Raw genomic sequence first — 16,762 nt, forward strand, 5'->3', positions numbered from 1 at the left:
TATGGCACTGAACAATTGGAAAAGCTCACGCTGCTTTGCACTGCATTCATAAGCCGCATGACTGACAAGCAGGACACTCTTTCCTGTAAAGGTGACATGGAAAGAGCACCCGAGCGCAATTCCTGCCACAATAAAAAGGCTGCTGCTGTTGGGAGAGTCCTTGTAGCGATGTTGATTGCAGGCAAGCTCTGTGAGCACGCCGGCGTTCGGCAAAGGCTGAGAGTCGGCGGCCAGGAGCGCGTCCCGTCCCGGAGCAGTCCCGCCGCGGGCCGCAGGGTGGTGCTCCTGGCCAAGGCGGCGGCGAGCGGCTGCGAGCCGGGAGGAGCCGAGCCCAGTACAACGCGGAGCAGCGCAGCCGGGAGGCGGCGGCGAGCGGTCCTCCGCGCCGAACAGCGCAGCAGCCGCTGGCGGTCCCGGACGGCCGCGCTGCGGGCCGCCAGCCGGCCTCGGCGAGAGGGAGAGAGGGAGGCCGCGAGGGAGGGCGCCCGCCCGCCCCGCCGCGCTGCTGCCGGGCGCCGCTTCCCGCGGAGGACTGCGGCAGACGGAGGGTGTCCGCCGCCCCGCCATGGCGTCTGCAAGGCAAGTGCTTTGTCTGTGTGCTTTGCTGTGCGTGCCGCGCGTTCGCTGCGAGCCCATCCGCTACTCCGTAGCCGAGGAGGGGGAGAGCGGCTCCGTGGTGGCCAACGTGGCGGAGGACGCGGGGCTGACCCCGGCGCAGCTCTCGGCTCGCCGGGCACGCATTGCCTCACCGGCCGGCCGGCAACACTTTCGCTTAGAGCGCGCCACCGGCCGCCTCGTCCTGGCGGAGCGGCTCGATCGCGAGGAGCTGTGCGGCCGCTCGCTTACCTGCACGCTCGCCTTCGAGCTCCTGCTCGAAAACCCGCTGCAGTTCTTTCGGGTCGAGGTGGCCGTGGAGGACGTCAACGACCACTCGCCGGTCTTTCCCGAGGAACGAGTCACATTTCAGATCCCGGAAAGGGGCGACCCAGGCTCACGTTTTCCCGTGGAGGCAGCTCAGGACCTGGACGTTGGCAGCAACAGCATACAGGCTTACAGCATCGCTCCCGAGAATGAGTACTTCAGTGTTTCTATTCGGAAACGGAGTGAGGTTGACACGCACGTCGAACTGGTATTGGAAAAGCCTCTAGACAGAGAGGAGCAGCCAGAGTTGCTTTTCAGTCTCATTGCTATAGACGGTGGCTCTCCACCTAGGAGCGGGACCACCCAAATCCACATCGTAGTTCTGGATGTAAATGACAATGCTCCCATCTTTACTCAGGACGTGTATGTTAGTCAGATTTTGGAAAGTGCCCCAGCGGGCTCTGTGGTTCTCAGAGTTGTAGCCACAGATGCAGACATGGGACTTAATGGTAACATCTCCTACAGGTTCAGCAATGTTCTCGGGGACATCCAGTCCACATTCACAATTGACATCAGGAGTGGTGAAATCCGAGTCACAAAGCCCCTGGATTTTGAGAGCACACAGAAATATGAGCTCAGTGTGCGGGCAACTGATGGTGGGGGCCTCTCGGCACTCTGCAAGGTGTTGGTGGAGGTGGTGGATGTGAATGACAATGCACCAGAGCTGGTGGTCAGTTCCTTCAGCAGCCCCCTCCCTGAGAATGCAGAGCCTGGAACAGTGATCGCCCTCTTTGCTGTGAGAGACCGGGATTCTGGTGTGAATGGGGAGATCACCTGTGCCCTTGAAGACCAGCTCTCCTTCTCCCTGAGGCCAGCCTATAAGAATTACTATGAGCTGGTGACCGTGAGCACACTGGACCGGGAGGAGACAGCTCAGTACCTTGTAGTCATCTTAGTGGCAGATGCAGGTTCTCCTCCTCTCACCACCACCCAGACCTTCACGGTGGACATCTCCGATGTCAACGACAATGCCCCTGTCTTCAACCAGACATCATACACCATGTATGTGCGAGAGAACAATATCCCTGCAGTGCTTGTTGGGGCTGTCAGTGCAGTGGACTCAGACGCAGGACCCAATGCCAAGGTGATGTATTCCCTGAGGCCTGTGCACCCCACAGAGCGGGACCCCTGTTCCTGCATCTCTGTGAACTCAGAGAACGGACATGTGTTTGTGCTGCGTCCACTGGACTATGAGCAGGTGAGGCAGCTTGAGGTGCTGGTGAGTGCTACCGATGGGGGATCCCCTCCCCTCAGTACCAACGTCACTGTCCGCCTCCTCGTGGTGGACGAGAACGACAATGCCCCACTGGTGTTGCACCCTGCTCAGGACAGCAGCACACTATCCAGTGAGCTGGTGCCAGCCTCGTCCAAGGTGGGGGACCTGGTCACCAAAGTGGTGGCCGTTGATGCCGACTCTGGTCAGAACTCCTGGCTTTCCTTCCACCTTCTAAGGGCCACAGACCCTGGGCTGTTTGCTGTGGGTACCCAAAATGGGGAGGTGCGGCTGAGGAGGCCAGTGACAGAGAGGGATGCCATGAAGCAGAAGCTTGAAGTGCTGGTGCGTGACAATGGGAGGCCACCACTGTCAGCCACTGCAGCACTGAGTGTACTCCTCCTCAACAGTCTCTCGCAGGAACACCTGCCACAACAGGAGGTGGCTGTACAGGATGAAGACAGCTCCCTGACAATCTATTTAATCATTTCACTGGTCTTTGTCTCCCTCCTGTTCCTCACATCTGTCGCAGCCTTTGTTGCTTGCAAGGTGTGCAAGAGAAAGGAGCTGAAAGGAGGACATGTGCTGTATGGCACAGGCAACTTGCAGAGCAGTCTGGCTGATGGGGCTGCTGCTGGGACCCTGCCCCACACCTATTGCTACGAGATCAACCTCACCACGGGCTCGGGCAACAGCGAGTTCAAGTTCCTGAGGCCCATCCTCCCGAGCCTGCCGCCACAGCACTCTGGCACAGGCAGGGGTTTTGATGACACAGAGGATTTCCCACCAGTCCCTAACTCCATGGGGGATGGAGCCCTGGACACCTCTGGTCCATCATCTGTTGGACACTTTAATGGGCTTCCCTTTAACTAGGTCTGAGTCCACGCAGTGAAAGGCTTCATGCCTTGGAGCTGGAAGGGATCTGGCTTATGATATTCAGTCTTGTTTCCTGGAGATTAAATCTGCATTTGTAATTGACTTTACAACTGACCCTCTAACACAAGTCAGATATATGTTTTTCTTCACCCTTCCAAAAAGATTAAAAATAAAAAAATATGAGAAAACTATGGCATTTCTCCTCAGGCAACGATATGTTTCAGCTCTGATATTGGCTTTTCCAAAATGCTTCATGAGGAATATTTTATCCAGGTTCCCTGGCTAAGTGCTTTTCATTAGGCAATACCTTGGCTGTCACCCTGTTTTATTCTGTGCTGAAACACAATGTTGTGGTTGGGCAGATGACAGTGCAGTATAGCCCTTCTCCCTTGTCTGCAAGGTAAGAAAGGCATTAGCCCTGTGTTTCACTGAAGTGCAAGTGCTACTCTCTTTCTTTGCTGAATCCTGGATCTCTCTGTGAGACGTGAGCACCATTTGTTTTTGCACTGCATTGTCTTCCCTTTCGATTGGCAGGAAGCATGCTTTGTACTGAGTTCCGCCATGTCATCTTAACGTCGGCACAGCAAAAATGTGCAGAGCCAGACTTTGCAGTTGTCCATCTGCTTGGGATTGACTCGAAACTATAGCAGCACTAAGTATTCCAACATAGACTGTAATTATACAGGGCTTTGACTGTGATCATTGTGTTTGGGTGGATTGAAATTCAAGTCGACATATTGCCTCAGAGGACCTTTTTCTGCAGGTGGAACCAAGATAAACTTTCAAAAGGGAAACTCATCTTGGTATCATTGTTTTCATTCTTGCTTACCGCGGCTCCTCAATTGCAGTGAATTGCTATCATGGCATATTTTTCCAGGTTTTCATTAGAATGCTTAAATTTTCCTTTTTTCCCTTTCTCCTTTGGCTGCCTATTTAAACATTGTCTTACCAATTCCCCTGAAGAAGGACTGACACCCAACCTATAACAATGGGTTGTTGGAAAGAAGTTGTTATTGGACTGGATATTTAAACACCCTCATGTTCTATTGTGCTGCGTTATACACTGTGTCATTTTTAATCCAGGATATCCTTGTCTAAATATGGAATAAAATAAGTGCCCGTGTGCCATTCTGGCAATAAAAAGGATGCTGTTGAGGAGAGAGTCTTTGTAGTAATATTATTTCCAGGAAAGCTCTGTAAAGCACCCATTTTTATTTTTCCAAATTCTGGGAGGGTTTTTTTATTACATGGTTCCTTGACTGAGGTATTGTAATGGGGGTACGTATCCGTTACCATGAGATGCGGCCACTGGTGCCTGGAGGGAAAGAGTGGGTTCTAGGGTTTTGCCAGAACGCCTCTTGCTGGTCTTGTGAGCACTGAGCATAAGAAGTGGTGGAGCAGCTGGGCCCGGAAGGGTGATGATCAGTAGCACAAAGTCTGGTTGGATGCCAGGAAATCTTGGTGTACATCATGGGTCAACAGTGTTTGCATTCCTGTTTACCATCCTTATAAATAGTCTTGATGATGGGACAGAGTGTAACCCCTTGTAAGCTGGCAGGTGCCATAAAATGGGAGTGTGTGGGGAGGAGGTGTCAATGTTGGCTACAGCAAAGGGTGTTGCTGTCATTGAAAGAACCAGGAGAAAAGAGCTGACAGGAGCCTCATGGAATTCCTCAAGGAGAGGTGCAAAGTCCTTTAGTGAGCAGGAACAATCACATGTTCCAGGAAAACAGATGGTGGAAAAGGCTCTGAGGGTCCCAGTTGACACCAAGTTGAACCTGAGCCAGCAGCATGCCCTTGTCATAAAGAAGGCTAATGATGTCACAGGTTGCATCAGCAGAGTATCGTGAGCAGGTCAACAGACTATCTTGTGCTGGTCAGGGGAAGTCATCCTTCCCCTCTGTTCACCACCGGTGATGCCAGACCCTGTCTACTGTTTTAGAGTTGGAAGGGATCTAGCTCATGACACTTAGGTTTTTGTTTTTTTTCCTGGAGAGTAAATTTGCGCTTGTAATTGGCCTCACAAAAGACCCTCTGATAGGAAGTCAGATGTATGTTTTTCTTCACGGCTCCAAAATAAGTAAATTAAATACAACAAAAGGAAGAAACTAAAGTTTCCATCCTTCAGGCAGTATGTTTCATCTCGGACAGTATCTTTTCTGAAATGCTTCATTAGTAGGGTTTGGCTCTTTATATTGGCTTGTGAAGTTCTTTGTCTCGTTAAGTTCTTTGGCTCCTTAAATTCTTTGTCCTGCTTGTTAGGGAACGATGTGGACCTCATCCTGTCCTTTTTCTGGGATGTAACACAAGGGTGAGATTGGGCAGACAAAGATCATTCTCACGCCAATGGCGCTTGGCCATCCTTCATTAAAAGCAAAGCAAGTCACGCTCATGTAATGCACTTTAGCCATGCCCCCATGTCAGCAGGGAAAGGATGGTGTGAGTCCTGTGTGTCAATGCAGCACAAGTGCTGCTCTCTTTCTTAGCTGGGTCCTGGATCTCCCTGTCTGAGATGTGTGGACGCTGTGTGTATTTGTGATGTGTGCTCCTCCAGCTTGGCAAGCAAGAGAGGTGCTTAGACTGAGTGCTGTCATCTCCAGGGGATGGAAATAACGTGCAGAGTCAGAGATCCCTTTGGTTTAGAAAAGGATGGTTGGCTGTCTCTTGGGGATTGCCTCAAAGCTCTAGAAGCACTCATGATGCTGGGAATGAGTGTAAATATAAAGTACTGTGAACTTCTGTTTCCCTGGATTCTAAGGTAAGTGAATGACGACTCTGTCCCTAGACAAATACGGTCTCCCAATTTTCTCCCATCATTCTCCTTCCCATTTCCTGTAGGTTCTCCATCTGACAAGAGAGCAGTCATGACATGATTTTTCGAGGTTTTAATTCCATAGTTTTAGAAAGATTTCATACTCCTTTTTCCCTTTCTCTTTTCCTGTATGAGTTGTGTTTCAGCCATGTGTTACCTATTCCCCTGAAGGACTGTCACCACCTGCAGAAGAACAGGTTATTGGAACAACGGTGGTATGGCACTGAACAATTGGAAAAGCTCAGGCTGCTTTGCACTGCATTCATAAGCCGCATGACCGTCAAGCAGGACACGCTTTCCTGTAAAGGTGACCTGGAAAGAACCCCCGAGCGCAATTCCTGCCACAATAAAAAGGCTGCTGCTGTTGGGAGAGTCGTTGTAGCGATGTTGTTTGCAGGCAAGCTCTGTGAGCACGCCGGCGTTTGGCAAGGGCTGAGAGACGGCGGCCAGGAGCGCGTCCCGTCCCGGAGCAGTCCCGCCGCGGGCCGCAGGGTGGTGCTCCTGGCCAAGGCGGCGGCGAGCGGCTGCGAGCCGGGAGGAGCCGAGCCCAGTACAACGCGGAGCAGCGCAGCCGGGAGGCGGCGGCGAGCGGTCCTCCGCGCCGAACAGCGCAGCAGCCGCTGGCGGTCCCGGACGGCCGCGCTGCGGGCCGCCAGCCGGCCTCGGCGAGAGGGAGAGAGGGAGGCCGCGAGGGAGGGCGCCCGCCCGCCCCGCCGCGCTGCTGCCGGGCGCCGCTTCCCGCGGAGGACTGCGGCAGACGGAGGGTGTCCGCCGCCCCGCCATGGCGTCTGCAAGGCAAGTGCTTTGTCTGTGTGCTTTGCTGTGCGTGCCGCGCGTTCGCTGCGAGCCCATCCGCTACTCCGTAGCCGAGGAGGGGGAGAGCGGCTCCGTGGTGGCCAACGTGGCGGAGGACGCGGGGCTGACCCCGGCGCAGCTCTCGGCTCGCCGGGCACGCATTGCCTCACCGGCCGGCCGGCAACACTTTCGCTTAGAGCGCGCCACCGGCCGCCTCGTCCTGGCGGAGCGGCTCGATCGCGAGGAGCTGTGCGGCCGCTCGCTTACCTGCACGCTCGCCTTCGAGCTCCTGCTCGAAAACCCGCTGCAGTTCTTTCGGGTCGAGGTGGCCGTGGAGGACGTCAACGACCACTCGCCGGTCTTTCCCGAGGAACGAGTCACTTTTCAGATCCTGGAAACGAGTGACCCTGGCTCACGTTTTCCCGTGGAAGCAGCTCATGACCTGGACGTTGGCAGCAACAGCATCCAGGCTTACACCATTGCTCCTGAGAACGAATATTTTAGTGTCTCTTTCGAGACTCACAGTAATGATGAGAAGTATGTCGACTTGGTCTTAGATCAAACACTGGACAGAGAGGCACATTCAGAGTTGCTTTTCAGTCTCGTTGCTACAGACGGTGGCTCTCCACCTAGGAGCGGGACCACCCAAATACACATCGTGGTTTTGGATGTAAATGACAATGCTCCCACCTTCACACAGAAGCATTACATTGGACGTGTTTTGGAAAATGCCCCAATAGGTTCTGTGATTCTCAGCATTGTTGCAATGGATCCAGATGTGGGACTGAATGGTGACATCTCCTACAGGTTCAGCAATGTTCTTGGGGACAGCCAGTTGCCTTTCACAATTGATCCCATGAGTGGTGAAATTCGAGTCGCAAAGCCCCTGGACTTCGAGGCCACACAGAGATATGACCTCAGTGTGAGGGCAACTGATGGTGGGGGCCTCTCAGCACTCTGCAAGGTGTTGGTGGAGGTGGTGGATGTGAATGACAATGCACCGGAGCTGGTGGTCAGTTCCTTCAGCAGCCCCCTCCCTGAGAATGCAGAGCCTGGAACAGTGGTCGCCCTCTTTGCTGTGAGAGACCGGGATTCTGGTGTGAATGGGGAGATCACCTGTGCCCTTGAAGACCAGCTCTCCTTCTCCCTGAGGCCAGCCTATAAGAATTACTATGAGCTGGTGACCGTGAGCACATTGGACCGGGAGGAGACAGCTCAGTACCTTCTGGTCATCACAGCGGAAGACGCAGGTTTTCCTCCTCTCACCACCACCCAGACCTTCACGGTGGACATCTCCGATGTCAATGACAATGCTCCTGTCTTCAACCAAACATCGTATACCATGTATGTGCGAGAGAACAATATCCCTGCAGTGCTTGTTGGGGCTGTCAGTGCAGTGGACTCAGACGCAGGACCCAATGCCAAGGTGATGTATTCCCTGAGGCCTGTGCACCCCACAGAGCAGGACCCCTGCTCCTGCATCTCTGTGAACTCAGATAATGGACATGTGTTTGTGCTGCGTCCACTGGACTATGAGCAGGTGAGGCAGCTTGAGGTGCTGGTGAGTGCTACCGATGGGGGATCCCCTCCCCTCAGCACCAATGTCACCGTCCGCCTCCTCGTGGTGGACGAAAACGACAATGCCCCAGTGGTGTTGCACCCTGCTCAGGACAGCAGCCTGCCATCGAGTGAGCTGGTGCCAGCCTCATCCGAGGTGGGGGACCTGGTCACCAAAGTGGTGGCCGTTGATGCCGACTCTGGTCAGAACTCCTGGCTTTCCTTCCACCTGCTAAGGGCCACAGATCCTGGGCTGTTTACCGTGGGTACCCAAAATGGGGAGGTACGTCTGAGGAGGCCAGTGACAGAGAGGGATGCCATGAAGCAGAAGCTTGAAGTGCTGGTGCGTGACAATGGGAGGCCACCACTGTCGGCCACTGCAGCACTGAGTGTACTCCTCCTCAACGGCCTCTCGCAGGAACACCTGCCACAGCAGGAGGTGGCCGTGCAGGATGAAGACAGCTCCCTGACAATCTATTTAATCATTTCACTGGTCTTTGTCTCCCTCCTGTTCCTCACATCTGTCACAGCCTTTGTTGCTTGCAAGGTGTGCAAGAGAAAGGAGCTGAAAGGAGGGCACGTGCTGTATAGCACAGGCAACTTGCAGAGCAGTCTGGCTGATGGGGCTGCTGCTGGGACCCTGCCCCACACCTATTGCTATGAGATCAACCTCACCACGGGCTCGGGCAACAGCGAGTTCAAGTTCCTGAGGCCCATTCTCCCCAGCCTGCCACCACAGCACTCTGGCACAGGCAGGGGTTTTGATAACACGGAGGATTTCCCACCAGTCCCTAACTCCATGGGGGATGCAGCCCTGGACATCTCTGGTCCACCATCTGTTGGACACTTTAATGGGCTTCCCTTTAACTAGGTCTGAGTCCACGCAGTGAAAGGCTTCATGCCTTGGAGGTGGAAAGGATCTGGCTTATGATATTCAGTCTTGTTTCCTGGAGATTAAATCTGCATTTGTAATTGACTTTACAACTGACCCTCTAACACTAAGTCAGATATATGTTTTTCTTCACCCTTCCAAAAAGATTAAAAATAAGAAAAATATAAGAAAACTATGGCCTTTCTCCTCATGCAATGATATGATTCAGATCTGAGTTCTTCAAAGTGCTTCATGAGTAAGGTTTGATGGAGACTCCCTGGCTAAGTGCTTGTTATTAGGAAAAACCTTGACAATCACCCTGTCTTATTGTGTGCTGAAACACAGTGGTTGAGTTTGGGCAGATGAGAGTGCAGTATAGCCCTTTTCCCTTGTCTGCAAGGTAAGAAAGGCATTAGCCCTGTGTTTCACTGCGATGCAAGTGCTCCTCTCTTTCTTTGCTGAGTCCTGGATCTCTCTGTGAGCCATGTGAGCACCAAGTGTTTTTGCACTGTGTGGTCTTCCACCGTGGTTGGCATGAACCGTGTTTTATACAGAGTTCCACCGTCTCATCCTCTCCAGGACACAGCAAAAATGTGCAGAGCCAGACTTTGCAGTGGTCCATCTGCTTGGGATTGACTCAAAACTATAGCAGCACTAAAGATTCCGGCACAGACTCTAAGTATACAGAGCTTTGACCATGATAGTTGTGTTTGGGTGTATAGCAAGGCATCTTGACGCATTGCCTCATAGGACCTTTGTCTACAAGGCAGAACAAAGATAGACTTTGAAAAGGAATATCCTTTTTTGTATCATTGTTTTCATTCTTGCTTACCGCAGTTCCTCAATTGCAGTGAAGTGCTATCATGGTATGGTTCTCCACATTTTTGTTGGAATGCTTAAATTTTCCTTTTTTCCCTTTCTCCTTTGGCTGCCTATTTAAACATTGTCTTACCAATTCCCCTTAAGAAGGACTGACACCCAATTTATAGCAATGGGTTGTTGGAAGGAAGGTGATATGGGAGTGGATACATAAATACCATCATGTTCTGTTGTGCTGCATTATACACTGTATCATTTTTATGCTGGTATACCCTTGTATGTAAAAGTGAAATGAAATAAATGAAATGAAATGAAATGAAATGAAATGAAATGAAATGAAATGAAATGAAATGAAATGAAATGAAATGAATGCCTGAGTGCCATTCTGGCAATAAAAAGGATGCTGTTGTGGAGAGAGTCTTTGTAGTAATATTCTTTCCTGGAAAGCTCTGTAAAGCACCCATTTTTAGTTTTCCAAATTCTGGGAGGGGTTTATTATTATATGGTTCCTTGATTGAGGTTTTGTAATGGGGGTACGTATCCATTACCATGAGATGCGGCCACTGGTGCCTGGAGGGAAAGAGTGGGTACTAGGGATTTGCTAGAACACCTTTGGTTGGTCTTGTGAGCACTGAGCATAAGAAGTGGCTGTGCAGCTGGGCCCAGAAGGGTGGTGATCAGTAGCACAAATTCCGGTTGGATGCCAGGAAATCTTGGTGTACATCATGGGTCAACAGTGTTTGCATTCCTGTTTACCATCCTTATAAATAATCCCAGTGATGGGACAGAGTGTAACTCCGTAAGTTGGCAGGTGCCATAAAATGGGAGTGTGTGGGGAGGAGGTGTCAGTGTTGGCTACAGCAAAGGGTGTTGCTGTCATTGAAAGAACCAGGAGAAAAGGGCTGACAGGAGCCTCATGGAATTCCTCAAGGAGAGGTGCAAAGTCCTTTAGTGAGCAGGAACAATCACGTGTTCCAGGAAAACAGATGGTGGAAAAGGCCCTGAGGGTCCCAGTTGACACCAAGTTGAACCTGAGCCAGAAGCATGCCCCTGCCATAAAGAAGGCTAATGATGTCTCAGGTTGCATCAGCAGAGTATCGTGAGCAGGTCAACAGACTATCTTGTGCTGGTCAGGGGAAGTCATCCTTCCCCTCTGTTCACCACCGGTGATGCCAGACCCTGTCTACTGTTTTAGAGCTGGAAGGGATCTAGCTCATGACACTTAGGTGTTTTTTTTTTTGTTGTTGTTGTTGTTTGTTTTTGTTTTTGTTTTTTTTTCCTGGAGAGTAAATTTGCGCTTGTAATTGGCCTCACAAGTGACCCTCTAATAGGAAGTCAGATGTATGTTTTTCTTCACGGCTCCAAAATAAATAAATTAAAACAAACACAATAAAAAGCAAGAAACTAAAGTTTCCATCCTTCAGGCAGTATGTTTCATCTCGGACAGTATCTTTTCTGAAATGCTTCATTAGTAGGGTTTGGCTCTCTAAATTGGCTCGTTAAGTTCTATGGCTCCTTAAATTCTTTGGCTCCTTAAATCCTTTGTCCTGCTTGTTAGGGAACGATGTGGACCCCATCCTGTCCTTTTTCTGGGATGTAACACAAGGGTGAGATTGGGCAGACAAAGATCATTCTCACGCCAATGCAGCTTGGCCATCCTTCATTAAAAGCAAAGCAAGTCACGCACATGTAATACACTTTAGCCATGTTCCCATGTCAGCAGGGAAAGGATGGTGTGAGTCCTGTGTGTCAATGCAGCACAAGTGCTGCTCTCTTTCTTAGCTGGGTCCTGGATCTCCCTGTCTGAGATGTGTGGACGCTGTGTGTATTTGTGATGTGTGCTCCTCCAGCTTGGCAAGCAAGAGAGGTGCTTAGACTGAGTGCTGTCATCTCCAGGGGATGGAAATAACGTGCAGAGTCAGAGATCCCTTTGGTTTAGAAAAGGATGGTTGGCTGTCTCTTGGGGATTGCCTCAAAGCTCTAGAAGCACTCATGATGCTGGGAATGAGTGTAAATATAAAGTACTGTGAACTTCTGTTTCCCTGGATTCTAAGGTAAGTGAATGACGACTCTGTCCCTAGACAAATACGGTCTCCCAATTTTCTCCCATCATTCTCCTTCCCATTTCCTGTAGGTTCTCCATCTGACGAGAGAGCAGTCATGACATGATTTTTCGAGGTTTTAATTCCATAGTTTTAGAAAGATTTCATACTCCTTTTTCCCTTACTCTTTTCCTGTATGAGTTGTGTTTGAGCATTGTGTTACCTATTCCCCTGAAGGACTGTCACCACCTGCAGAAGAACAGGTTATTGGAACAACGGTGGTATGGCACTGAACAATTGGAAAAGCTCAGGCTGCTTTGCACTGCATTCATAAGCCGCATGACCGTCAAGCAGGACACGCTTTCCTGTAAAGGTGACCTGGAAAGAACCCCCGAGCGCAATTCCTGCCACAATAAAAAGGCTGCTGCTGTTGGGAGAGTCGTTGTAGCGATGTTGTTTGCAGGCAAGCTCTGTGAGCACGCCGGCGTTTGGCAAGGGCTGAGAGACGGCGGCCAGGAGCGCGTCCCGTCCCGGAGCAGTCCCGCCGCGGGCCGCAGGGTGGTGCTCCTGGCCAAGGCGGCGGCGAGCGGCTGCGAGCCGGGAGGAGCCGAGCCCAGTACAACGCGGAGCAGCGCAGCCGGGAGGCGGCGGCGAGCGGTCCTCCGCGCCGAACAGCGCAGCAGCCGCTGGCGGTCCCGGACGGCCGCGCTGCGGGCCGCCAGCCGGCCTCGGCGAGAGGGAGAGAGGGAGGCCGCGAGGGAGGGCGCCCGCCCGCCCCGCCGCGCTGCTGCCGGGCGCCGCTTCCCGCGGAGGACTGCGGCAGACGGAGGGTGTCCGCCGCCCCGCCATGGCGTCTGCAAGGCAAGTGCTTTGTCTGTGTGCTTTGCTGTGCGTGCCGCGCGTTCGCTGCGAGCCCATCCGCTACTCCGTAGCCGAGGAGGGGGAGAGCGGCTCCGTGGTGGCCAACGTGGCGGAGGACGCGGGGCTGACCCCGGCGCAGCTCTCGGCTCGCCGGGCACGCATTGCCTCACCGGCCGGCCGGCAACACTTTCGCTTAGAGCGCGCCACCGGCCGCCTCGTCCTGGCGGAGCGGCTCGATCGCGAGGAGCTGTGCGGCCGCTCGCTTACCTGCACGCTCGCCTTCGAGCTCCTGCTCGAAAACCCGCTGCAGTTCTTTCGGGTCGAGGTGGCCGTGGAGGACGTCAACGACCACTCGCCGGTCTTTCCCGAGGAACGAGTCACTTTTCAGATCCCGGAAAGGGGCGACCCAGGCTCACGTTTCCCCGTGGAGGCAGCTCAGGACCTGGACGTTGGCAGCAACAGCATCCAGGCTTACACCATTGCTCCTGAGAACGAATATTTTAGTGTCTCTTTCGAGACTCACAGTGATGATGAGAAGTATGTCGACTTGGTCTTAGATCAAACACTGGACAGAGAGGCACATTCGGAGTTGCTTTTCAGTCTCATTGCTACAGACGGTGGCTCTCCACCTAGGAGCGGGACCACCCAAATCCACATCGTGGTTTTGGATGTAAATGACAATGCTCCCACCTTCACACAGAAGCATTACATTGGACGTGTTTTGGAAAATGCCCCAATAGGTTCTGTGATTCTCAGCGTTGTTGCAATGGATCCAGATGTGGGACTGAATGGTGACATCTCCTACAGGTTCAGCAATGTTCTTGGGGACAGCCAGTTGCCTTTCACAACTGACAGCATGAGTGGTGACATTCGAGTCGCAAAGCCCCTGGACTTCGAGGCCACACAGAGATATGACCTCAGTGTGAGGGCAACTGATGGTGGGGGCCTCTCGGCACTCTGCAAGGTGTTGGTGGAGGTGGTGGATGTGAATGACAATGCACCGGAGCTGGTGGTCAGTTCCTTCAGCAGCCCCCTCCCTGAGAATGCAGAGCCTGGAACAGTGGTCGCCCTCTTTGCTGTGAGAGACCGGGATTCTGGTGTGAATGGGGAGATCACCTGTGCCCTTGAAGACCAGCTCTCCTTCTCCCTGAGGCCAGCCTATAAGAATTACTATGAGCTGGTGACTGTGAGCACATTGGACCGGGAGCAGACAGCTCAGTACCTTCTGGTCATCACAGCGACAGATTCAGGTTTTCCTCCTCTCACCACCACCCAGACCTTCACGGTGGACATCTCCGATGTCAATGACAATGCTCCTGTCTTCAACCAAACATCGTATACCATGTATGTGCGAGAGAACAATATCCCTGCAGTGCTTGTTGGGGCTGTCAGTGCAGTGGACTCAGACGCAGGACCCAATGCCAAGGTGATCTATTCCCTGAGGCCTGTGCACCCCACAGAGCGGGACCCCTGTTCCTGCATCTCCGTGAACTCAGAGAACGGGCATGTGTTTGTGCTGCGTCCACTGGACTATGAGCAGGTGAGGCAGCTTGAGGTGCTGGTGAGTGCTACTGATGGGGGATCCCCTCCCCTCAGCACCAATGTCACCGTCCGCCTCCTCGTGGTGGACGAGAACGACAATGCCCCACTGGTGTTGCACCCTGCTCAGGACAGCAGCCCACCATCGAGTGAGGTGGTGCCAGCCTCGTCCGAGGTGGGGGACCTGGTCACCAAAGTGGTGGCCGTTGATGCCGACTCTGGTCAGAACTCGTGGCTTTCCTTTCACCTTCTAAGGGCCACAGATCCTGGGCTGTTTACCGTGGGTACCCAAAATGGGGAGGTACGGCTGAGGAGGCCAGTGACAGAGAGGGATGCCATGAAGCAGAAGCTTGGAGTGCTGGTGCGTGACAATGGGAGGCCACCACTGTCGGCCACTGCAGCACTGAGTGTACTCCTCCTCAACGGCCTCTCGCAGGAACATCTGCCACAGCAGGAGGTGGCCGTGCAGGATGAAGACAGCTCCCTGACAATCTATTTAATCATTTCACTGGTCTTTGTCTCCGTCCTCTTCCTCACATCTGTCACAGCCTTTGTTGCTTGCAAGGTGTGCAAGGGAAAGGATCTGAAAGGAGGGCACGTGCTGTATAGCACAGGCAACTTGCAGAGCAGTCTGGCTGATGGGGCTGCTGCTGGGACCCTGCCCCACACCTATTGCTACGAGATCAACCTCACCACGGGCTCGGGCAACAGCGAGTTCAAGTTCCTGAGGCCCAGCCTCCCCAGCCTGCCACCACAGCACTCTGGCACAGGCAGGGGTTTTGATGACACAGAGGATTTCCCACCAGTCCCTAACTCCATGGGGGATGGAGCCCTGGACATATCTAGTCCACCATCTGTTGGACACTTTAATGGGCTTCCCTTTACCTAGGTCTGAGTCCACGCAGTGAAAGGCTTCATGCCTTGGAGCTGGAAGGGATCTGGTTTATGATATTCAGTCTTGTTTCCTGGAGATTAAATCTGCATTTGTAATTGACTTCACAAGTGACCCTCTAACATTAAGTCAGATATGTGTTTTTCTTCATCCCTCTAAAAAGATTAGAAATAAAAAAATATAAGAGAACTAAGGCCTTTCTCCTCATGCAATGATGTGTTTCAGATCTAATACTGAGTTCTCCAAAGTGCTTCATGAGTAAGGTTTGATGGAGACTCCCTGGCTAAGTGCTTGTCATTAGGAAAAACCTTGACAATCACCCTGTCTTATTGTGTGCTGAAACACAGTGGTTGAGTTTGGGCAGATGAGAGTGCAGTATAGCCCTTTTCCCTTGTCTGCAAGGTAAGAAAGGCATTAGCCCTGTGTTTCACTGCGATGCAAGTGCTCCTCTCTTTCTTTGCTGAGTCCTGGATCTCTCTGTGAGCCATGTGAGCACCAAGTGTTTTTGCACTGTGTGGTCTTCCACCTTGGTTGGCATGAACCGTGTTTTATACAGAGTTCCACCGTCTCATCCTCTCCAGGACACAGCAAAAATGTGCAGAGCCAGACTTTGCAGTGGTCCATCTGCTTGGGATTGACTCAAAACTATAGCAGCACTAAAGATTCCGGCACAGACTCTAAGTATACAGAGCTTTGACCATGATAGTTGTGTTTGGGTGTATAGCAAGGCATCTTGACGCATTGCCTCATAGGACCTTTGTCTACAAGGCAGAACAAAGATAGACTTTGAAAAGGAATATCCTTTTTTGTGTCATTGTTTTCATTCTTGCTTACCGCAGTTCCTCAATTGCAGTGAAGTGCTATCATGGTATGGTTCTCCACATTTTTGTTGGAATGCTTAAATTTTCCTTTTTTCCCTTTCTCCTTTGGCTGCCTATTTAAACATTGTCTTACCAATTCCCCTTAAGAAGGACTGACACCCAATTTATAGCAATGGGTTGTTGGAAGGAAGGTGATATGGGAGTGGATACATAAATACCATCATGTTCTGTTGTGCTGCATTATACACTGTATCATTTTTATGCTGGTATACCCTTGTATGTAAAAGTGAAATGAAATGAAATGAAATGAAATGAAATGAAATGAAATGAAATGAAATGAAATGAAATGAAATGAAATGAAATGAATGCCTGAGTGCCATTCTGGCAATAAAAAGGATGCTGTTGTGGAGAGAGTCTTTGTAGTAATATTCTTTCCTGGAAAGCTCTGTAAAGCACCCATTTTTAGTTTTCCAAATTCTGGGAGGGGTTTATTATTATATGGTTCCTTGATTGAGGTTTTGTAATGGGGGTACGTATCCATTACCATGAGATGCGGCCACTGGTGCCTGGAGGGAAAGAGTGGGTACTAGGGATTTGCTAGAACACCTTTGGTTGGTCTTGTGAGCACTGAGCATAAGAAGTGGCTGTGCAGCTGGGCCCAGAAGGGTGGTGATCAGTAGCACAAATTCCGGTTGGATGCCAGGAAATCTTGGTGTACATCATGGGTCAACAGTGTTTGCATT

General features: G+C 51.8%; 2 protein-coding genes across 2 annotated transcripts; both read left to right on the forward strand.

The window, feature by feature from the left end:
* Positions 1 to 420: 420 nt before the first annotated feature.
* Positions 421 to 10,534, forward strand: LOC308177809 (uncharacterized protein). Its single transcript, XM_080555604.1, has 2 exons — positions 421 to 3,002; positions 6,260 to 10,534. Exons 1-2 carry the CDS (start codon positions 566 to 568, stop codon positions 9,043 to 9,045), a joined length of 5,223 nt encoding a protein of 1,740 aa, XP_080411730.1. The 5' UTR covers positions 421 to 565; the 3' UTR covers positions 9,046 to 10,534.
* A 186-nt stretch (positions 10,535 to 10,720) lies between these two features.
* On the forward strand, positions 10,721 to 16,428 carry LOC308178006 (protocadherin beta-15-like). Its single transcript, XM_080555967.1, has 2 exons — positions 10,721 to 11,113; positions 11,152 to 16,428. The coding sequence occupies exon 2, from the start codon at positions 12,754 to 12,756 to the stop codon at positions 15,193 to 15,195; it is 2,442 nt and encodes an 813-aa protein (XP_080412093.1). The 5' UTR covers positions 10,721 to 11,113; positions 11,152 to 12,753; the 3' UTR covers positions 15,196 to 16,428.
* Positions 16,429 to 16,762: the final 334 nt, after the last annotated feature.

Source organism: Anser brachyrhynchus (genome assembly GCF_964034855.1).
Source record: "Anser brachyrhynchus genome assembly, chromosome: 14".
NCBI classification, from domain to species: domain Eukaryota; kingdom Metazoa; phylum Chordata; class Aves; order Anseriformes; family Anatidae; genus Anser; species Anser brachyrhynchus.